The 8,934-nt window shown below is 36.8% G+C and overlaps 1 protein-coding gene across 1 annotated transcript; it reads left to right on the top strand.

Annotated features, from left to right (window-relative positions):
• Positions 1 to 5,009: 5,009 nt before the first annotated feature.
• LOC130713156 (uncharacterized) lies at positions 5,010 to 5,481 on the top strand. The gene is made up of 2 exons (XM_057562950.1): positions 5,010 to 5,168; positions 5,263 to 5,481. The coding sequence occupies exons 1-2, from the start codon at positions 5,010 to 5,012 to the stop codon at positions 5,479 to 5,481; spliced, it is 378 nt and encodes a 125-aa protein (XP_057418933.1).
• Positions 5,482 to 8,934: the final 3,453 nt, after the last annotated feature.

Genomic DNA, 8,934 nt, shown 5'->3' with positions numbered 1-8,934 from the left:
ACCTGACTCTTTGATTGTTCTAAGTTTGTTCATTGATGTAAGTGGAAATCTTTCATGTATGGTGTTTCTCTTTATACTTCATGTTTCTAACCAATCAATTGATAATCAAAAGAGCTGCACTAGTTTATAAATAGATCGAGAGGTTGATATGAGTTGGTGTATGTTTAGATCAATGAAAGTAGACACCTATGTCTTAGGTTCTTGCTTTCTTCGCTTCAAGTATTGATTGTTGTGTTAGATCTCTATGGACTAGCATGAGATCGGGAGATAATTGTGGGTCCGGTTCAAGAGAGAAACCACTAAGTGAACTAGTTGTCCTAGAATGAGAATATCTTGGGTAGGAGCAATAGTGGATTTCCATGTGATAGGTGGAGTTTTGAGTTCTAACAGGAGTTTCTGGAGTGACAACGGAGACTTGCAAGCCTATGGTACCTTGTCTTAGGATGAATTGGTCATTGGGAATGTCTTTGAGAGAGAACTTGAGCTATATTATTCATTTTGGGTTTTCTAGATGGTAAGGGATTACGTCTAGAAATTCTAATTGATAGATTCACCTAGGCTAGGGATAGTTAGGTGGATAGCTCTCGGCATCATAAATGAAATGAACCATTACAAAAGTGTTTGAGTTGAAAGCAATTAGAGAATTAGGTGAAAATGCATTCTAAATATGTTTTCTTCTTTGTTACCTCAGTAAATCTTCTTTTACTGTTTTCTTTTATATTCAAAAACCACAAAAACAATTTATCCAACATCTTTGTATCCGCTCAGATCAATGTTTAACTGGTGGAACTAATGTTCACACAATCCCTAAGGACGATAAACCCGTATCTGCTTTACTATGATTGAATCATAAAGGTTTAGCCAAAAGCAGTACAAACAACGAGGAAAAAACCTTTATCAAATTTGGCGCCGTTGCCGGGGATTGTGTTTTGATATGTTGGTGAAACTAGTGGAATTTTGATTTGAGCTGTACATAGTGTATATAATGAATGTTTTGTTCTTATGTGTCAATTTCACTGATTTGTTCTTGTTTTTAATGCTTGTTGTAGCATGATCAACTATAACATGATTTGTGGTTTGGAATTCTGTGAACCTGTCTTAGAATGAATCAGCTAGTGAATTTAATGTAATTTAGGTTCATTAGTCATGAATTGATGCATAGGATAATGTATATAGGTGTTGTCTTGTGCATAGTTGTTTCTGTTTTCTTTCTCTTGTTCTCTTGTTTTTGTTTTTAAATTTCCTAAGGATTCCTCACTTTGGGTTCTTGAATGATCTTTGTATGTTTTCATGTTTAAAATCCTCTTTTGAGTTATTTGAATAAAGATAGAACCAAGAGTTTTGGAAACCATGTGTTTTGGTGTGCTTGTTTTCTCTTTTTAAATTATGTAGTATATGTGATTTAGTGAAGTTGTGCCTAAAGTTTAGTTTTTATCAGTTTCACAAGTTTTGTTTATCATATTGAGATTGTTCAATGAGTTTAGAAGCAAGAAATGTGATAAAATCAAAATTTGGGGGTGTGACTTGTTGAAATGCATGTGAACATTCGGTCAAATTTGGATTATGTGCTTTTGATGTTAATAACCTGTGTTTGAGACTTCTAACAGATCCAAAATATTATATCTAATGCACATGGAAGGTTGGAATGCAAGGTAGGTGAGTATTGCAAATTTTGAGGTATGTGGTTGTGTGAAAATGGTAAAACAACAAGTCCTCCGAAGTGTTTTTTCTGCATAACTGTGAAAACGTCTTCCAAATGATCTTGAGCAAACTCATTTTTGTGTTAGAATACTTTTCTTCAAGTGTTAGATTCGGTTTTAAGTTAAACTCTTTGATTTTGTAGTGAAAGTGAATAAGAACTCCTCATTGTGTTCTTTCTTAGCCATGAAATGTGATTTTGAGTAAACATGCTCAACGTTGTTTTCTAAGGATATCCACAAGTTTTAAATGACGTGAATGAATGATTTTAAGGCCTAGAATGAATAGAATTTGAGAATCGCAAAATTGAAGGCATTGGGTTGTGGAATTGCATGAAAATTGCACTTGAAATGATTTTGGTATTTGAAATTTGATTTTGATGCAATTTGTTTTCAATTGTTGGCTTTTAAGATCCACACAAGTTTCTTAATGGATATGAATGTATTTGAACCATTTGGAATGTGCTAGAAAGGTTCACATCAAAATATAGCCTATCAAGTTGTGTAAAAGCATGAAATTTGTCTTTGAAAATCTTGCACTGTCAATCTTTGATAAATACATTTGCTTGTTAAATTTTAATGCAATGACATATTTTAAATAATATATGAATATGATTGAATCAATTTACATGATTGAGAAATCTAAAACTCAAAATTTAGCATGTCCAGTTGTGGTTTATGGGGGTTTTCTGAGATCTAACACTGCTGAGGCCGCCCAGCGGGCTTCAGAGGCCGCCCAACGTCCTGGATCTCTGTCACTGGATGCCAAGCGAATTTTGGAGGGCGCTCAGCGGTTACCAGAAGGCGCTCAGCGCCTATCACAAAAACAGCATAACAATCCTTACTTTAAATGATCATAACTTCCTTGTTTCTTAACCGATTTGAGTAAATGACCACTCTTTAGAAAGCTCGTTTAGTATACTTTCATTTTAACTAGAGTGTGGTTTGTTTTTTTGTTGTTATGATCTCATATCTCTCTTGTATTTTAACATGTTTTCAAGTTACTGTTAGCAGGAATCTGTGTTGCTGGTATTGTTTGGCCTGAGGACAATCCAAATTTTTCAGAGGGGATGAGTTTTGAGGAATACAAGATTAAGCATGGCATAGCATCATGAGGAAGTATTATTTTTTGTTCTTCTTTCATTTGTTTTCTTTTAGTTTCTTGATAGTATTCTAGTCTGTAGATAATTTAACACTTTTTGTGAAATTCATGGATATATGACTGATTTCAATTGGTATGGTTGATGAAACATCAATAGAATTGCATGATGTGTTTTTAAAATGCACCTTGAATTGTTTGATTCCATGATTTAACTAGTGTTTGCACTCAAAGATTGCATAACTTGATATGATTGTAAGATTCACATGGAATACATAGGCATAACATGAAATTTTTGAAAATCAGAGAATGCTTTGAATCCAAACCATGTGAGGGAGTGTGCCTAAACACTTGTGAGCTGAGAGAATCACTGTTTTTCATTGATTAGTTTTGTTTGAGTCTCCAATTATCATTGTTGTATGGAATTTCTTGGAAATGATCAAGGCATGTTCTTTCTTTAGTGCTTACACACTCACTAAGCCAAATGACCATACCCTTTTATTAGGAAATCCATTGTTCAACCCCATTGAGCTTGAAAATGAAAAAAATTTGTGACTTATTTCTTGTTTATAACCTTGAGCCTAAAAGGAAAACAATGTTCTCACCTAAGCTGAATAAGTTAAGAGAGCATTTGCAAGATATGGTTATATTCAAGTTGGGGGGAGCTATTGTTGTGTTCACGTTGGGGGGAGAAGGCTAGTTGTGCTATTTTTGTGTGGTTTGTGTATCAATCTATTTGTACATACTTGAAAGTGAAAATTGTACATAAAAAAAAGGAGAAAAGATGAAAAATAGAAAGAAAAAAAAGGTAGGAGAAGAGGGATTGAAAAAAGAAACTGAGAAAGAAAAGGGTGAAAAGAAAAGAAAAGAATGGTGAATGAGATAGTTGGTAAAAAGTGAGAGAGTCATTTATCATTTATGATTGTTTTGAATTGTAATTGCTCTCTTAGCTTATTGAGTTTCTTGCATATCCAGAAAAACCAATTATCTTTAAAACCTGGCCTCATTACAAACCTTAAAGACCTTAGAGATCCTTGATTGAACATGCAATCTTGATAACTGTGGAGACGGGTAACAAAATCGATTTTTGTGATTCAGTGTGTGATTGAGTGGAACACTTACCTTACTCTGTACAAACTGAGATGTTGAGTGAAAGAGTATTTCCTGGTTCGAAAGGAATGGATTGTATGCCTATTGATTTTCATGATGAATATGTATTTGTGTTACTGTTGTGTTATCTTTTGTGGGCCTCATATTTTGATTTTGGATCATTCAGTTTGAGATTCTGAAAAATCATGCAATGTAAGCTTTGGAGAATTCATATTCCATGCCTCTTGATTGAAAGTCAATACCTTTTGTTTGAGGACAAACAAAGTGTTAAGTTGGGGGGAGTTGATAAGTGCTCATTTTAGGTATATTTGAATATCATTTTAAGCACTTATTTGACTTGTATGCTTGCATTTTTTATTTGAAAATCAATAGGCATACAATCCATTCCTTTCGAACCAGGAAATACTCTTTCACTCAACATCTCAGTTTGTACAGAGTAAGGTAAGTGTTCCACTCAATCACACACTGAATCACAAAAATCGATTTTGTTACCCGTCTCCACAGTTATCAAGATTGCATGTTCAATCAAGGATCTCTAAGGTCTTTAAGGTTTGTAATGAGGCCAGGTTTTAAAGATAATTGGTTTTTCTGGATATGCAAGAAACTCAATAAGCTAAGAGAGCAATTACAATTCAAAACAATCATAAATGATAAATGACTCTCTCACTTTTTACCAAGGCTTAAATGCATTTGGTGCCCCTGATGTATTCCAAATGTGCAAATGATAACCCTACCCTTTTTTCGTAAACGTTTGTACCCCCCTTCTTTTGAGAAGGTACACCGAATGCCCTTCCGTCAGGTTGACGTTAAAATCCTAACGGAGGAGCTGACGTGGATATTATTTTTTCTTTTTCCTTTATTTTCACTGATGCCACGTGGATTTTATCAACTAAAAACAAAAAAAAAAGAAAAAATAAAGGATTGCACGTGCTGGACTAAATTGGGATTAGGGTTTAGTAAAATCCCCAAATTGGAACATAGGAACCATCGAACCAGAAGAAGAGAAGAAGAAGAGAAGTGTGGCTGTGAACCCTGATTTGGAACCCTTCGAAAGAGAGATGTTTAGGCGAGTAAGTAATCGCGAGGAAGAACCAGAGGCATCCATGGCAAGTAATTTTTCAACAAGGAGTTCTGCGTCCAATGGGTATGGTCGAAGGAGGAACGTACTGTGCAAGTGCGGTGTTGTTGCTCCGGTTATCACTACTTGGACGAATGAAAATGGTAACATTGGGAGGCGTTTCTTTGGATGTGGAAGGTTTAAGGTAATTTGCCTAATTTTTAGCATTCTATGAAGGTTGATTGTCTCCTTCTATTCTGTTGTGTCTGAAATTTCCTGGGCATTTTCATCTTTGTCAGGAACAGAACAAGAGGCAATGTGATTTCTTTCAGTGGTATGATGAGATGGAGGGCAACCCGCGTGATAAGAAGTTAATTGCAGCCTTGTTGCGTAGAGTTGAGGGGATGAAGAAGAATGAAGCAATGTTGATCAAGTGGTGTGTGTTGGGATGGTCCTTAGTTGTGTTTCTGTTGGTTGTTTGTGTAATTCAGATGATGAAATTGATGAAGTATAAGTAAGAGTATGGAATCATGTAGTAGAATTAGGAGTATGAGAAGGAATGTTGAAGTAGAAGGAATGTTGAAGTAATTGTAGCCTTAATTGTACTGTTTCTGCAAGTATTTTGATTTTGAAAAGAAATGAAATATGGCAGTTTGTCAAGTTATTATGTAATGGGCTATGCAATGTTGTTTGTTTCATATCCACACAAGCCTAAAACTATTGTGACATGTAATTGCACATAAGGATATCATTTGTAAGACCCAAGATTTTAAGCTTAGAATAAGTGGAAGAGATTTCCATTTACGATTAGGCTTGATGTATCGTGAAAGGAAACCTGAACAAGAGTTTACCAAATGAAATAAATTTATGAAGGAGAAAGTTCAGGAAAAGTCAAAGGATCGTATCGAAGTCGATAAAAGTTATAGTACGATCGTTATACGCTTAACCTAGGTCAGAAACCCTAGTATATAGCTAATTTTCACTTTTAGGCACGACGGAAGTTAATTCCAAAAATCTTCAGAGAAATGTTAGAACTTCTCTTTTTCCATATATCACAATCGTTTCGAGGCGAAACTCTAGGATCTACGAACGTCCGATTCCAATCATCGGAAGTTTGCCGAAACCGAATCCCTGGTATTTCAAAACCCTAGAATTTCTCGACAATGAAGACTTTATCTATTCAGAGCTTCAAATGAATATTCTACACGCGTACACCCATTTCTCTTGATGATTTCAATCTTTCTTCCGAAGGAAGTTTTCTATTCCGACATTCGATGCAAAAAGCAACTTATCGGGTAAAATAGTTTTATACCGACTATGCTTTAGTTGCCAAAAATACAAAGAGACCTCATCTTAGTTTTGGAATTCTTTCGCCAAAACATATCTATTAATTCACGGAGAATGACGCCGGAAAAATCAGATTCGCGAAACTTTCATTTTCCCGCGAATTTCCAACCTTTATATATAGCAAAGAAAGGAAGAAAAACTCAAATTCTCCTCCATTTTCTCTCTTCAAACCCGCGGCCAAGAACAAGGAAGAAGGAAGAAGAGTTTTTGTTCAAACCTTGCTTGATCGTCGATCAATCAGTTGCTGCTTCAAGGCTTCGAGGTATAGTCGCTAATCCTTACCTCTGATCGCTTTTTCCATAGCTTTTCTGTAGAGTTTTCTGAGCGGATAGTTTATGGGTTTTTGCAAAACTATCCTGAATCTTTCATTTCTGATTCTAAACCTCTTCCTTATGCGCCCAAGATCACTTCTGCCGGATTAGATTTTCCGTTATGTCGCCGGAATTCCGTCGGAATCAATTTTAGCCTTAAATACCCATTTTTGAAGTTTTTGAGGTAAAGCTTCAACCTTTAGGCTAAAAACTATCGCCTTAGCTTAGTGTTAGTAGGATTAGTTGTCATAAACGTCGTTAGTAACGTCCCTGCAAAATTTTATTTTTGGGATTTCAGTTTTGAAAAATCCTAAGTTAAAAATCATGACCAAAATACCCCTGCGACAGTTTTTGATCCGATAATTTTTCCGAGTTCAGAATACCCTTAGTTACGGCTTATGAAAGCATAGGAACCAAGTTTGATCGAAGAAAAATCGAGCCCCACAATTACCAAAAGTGGCCGAGCCCTATAGGGGAGGAGGAGGAAAATTTCCTTTTCCGAAAACTTGTCTTTCGCGCTAGATTATCGTACCTTAGAGTATAGATTACTTCGTGTAACCTTAGTAAGTATCGATAGCTTAGTTCTCGATAGATTCTGATAGTATTTCTGTGACTTTGCTTTAAAGGAACTTTTGAGGAATTTCTTGAGGAGCAACGCTTTGCTTGTGAGGAAGAGTTAGAAGATAATCCTGGAGAATCTGCAGGTGAGGGCTTCTCACTGAATCTCTAGTTAATGCTTAGGGTCGATGTTTCGACATTGTTTACTGTTTATGCACTGGAATTGTGTGTGATTGGAAAATGTTTTCTGAGGCTTCGGCTGACAATGTAGATGATTCATCTACTGAATGTTTTTGAGATTGTCTTACATGCTATGTGCTATGTGGGTAATCTAGGATGTGTGGTGCATGCTTTATATGCTAAGTGCTAAGTGTTTATGATGCGATTTATTGATATATGACATGTTGTTGATTGTGATGATTTAAATATGCTCTGTACTGGAATCTGAGATTCTGAATGGTGAGAATAGCGGGCAGGTCATGCCGATTTTATTTTGAGAGTTTTGAGAAAGTTTGATAGGACGAACGAGGTTCGGGCCTTAATTTTGTTTAGTGGATCGAGACATCCTCTGGAAGCGACTTGGGATTGGGAGATCCTGCAAATGTATAAGACTTGCGATAAGACGAAATGGAATCTATTTTATAAAGAAAATTCATAAGACCTTAAATAACCTCAAAATCTTTAAGTAATGATAACAACCTCGAAGGAAGGCATTGGAAGTCAAGTCATAGTTTTGGAAAAACGAGGAGTGTCGTCGGATCCAAGTGTTGAGGAGTTTGGTAAGTTCTGAGTATGTTGGTACTCCTTCGCTCGTTGAGCAGTTTGTTAGCCATCCAAGGGATGAGCCGAGAAGCTTCACTGAGGCGTGAGACCTTGTGAATGCGTGATACTCCACTGAGGCGTGAGACCTTGTGGAAAGCATGGACCTTCACTGAGGCGTGAGACCCCGTGAACGGCATGAAGCTTCACTGAGGCGTGAGACCTTGTGAATGCGGGATACTCCACTGAGGCGTGAGACCTTGTGGAAAGCATGGAACTCCACTGAGGCGTGAGACCTTGTGAGAGCATGAAACTTCACTGAAGCGTGAGACTTCGTGAGAGCATTGATGACCCGAAGAGTCATCGTGAGTGGTTGCACTCATTTTATGATTATTGTATTTTGTCGCAGAATCGACTTTACCTTAGGGTAAGCTTTTAGAAACTTTAATTTACCTAGAACACGTGGCGACGTGTCGAGTGAGATCGGAGACGTTGGTTGACTAATCATCCTGCATTCATGCAACATTAATGGGGTATTAACACAGGACGTACTCTGGACCTCGTCGGATTCCAAAATGGTCATAAGACCCGGATTTCCGTGAAAGAGCGTTTGTAAACGTCTCTTGTAGCAGACCGAAATGGCAGACCTACGGGTTACGGCTGATCTGACTACCTTTGTGTGGTGTAAGAGGCACGCGGGCCGAAATGGCACCACCGTGGCTGGTGAAGGGCTGATCCGTTGATGTCCATCCGTTCCGGATTGCATATTGGTTGACTGGGTTAACCTGCATATCATTTCATGCAACATGCATACTGACATAGTTGATGAGTGTGTTTGATACTTGTTAGTTCTACTTGATGCATGTTAACTGTGATTTACAGTCGTTATATTCTTTGTGGAAATATGCAACCCTAGGATGTTATCCCTAGTTATAAGCCTAAGTGGCTATTATCTTATTTATATTTATTGGTGCTATTATTTACATAATTCTTTGG

This window comes from Lotus japonicus, chromosome 4, assembly GCF_012489685.1.
Source record: "Lotus japonicus ecotype B-129 chromosome 4, LjGifu_v1.2".
In the NCBI taxonomy this organism is placed as follows: Eukaryota; Viridiplantae; Streptophyta; class Magnoliopsida; order Fabales; family Fabaceae; genus Lotus; species Lotus japonicus.
This window is presented reverse-complemented; position numbering and strand designations above follow the sequence as displayed.

What these genes read in the sequence shown, in the direction of transcription:
- LOC130713156 (XM_057562950.1), top strand. Translation starts at nt 5,010, where the DNA reads ATGGCAAGTAATTTTTCAACAAGGAGTTCTGCGTCCAATGGGTATGGT. An exon ending in TTGGATGTGGAAGGTTTAAG is followed by an intron (nt 5,169 to 5,262) that starts GTAATTTGCCTA and finishes CATCTTTGTCAG; the next exon opens with GAACAGAACAAGAGGCAATG.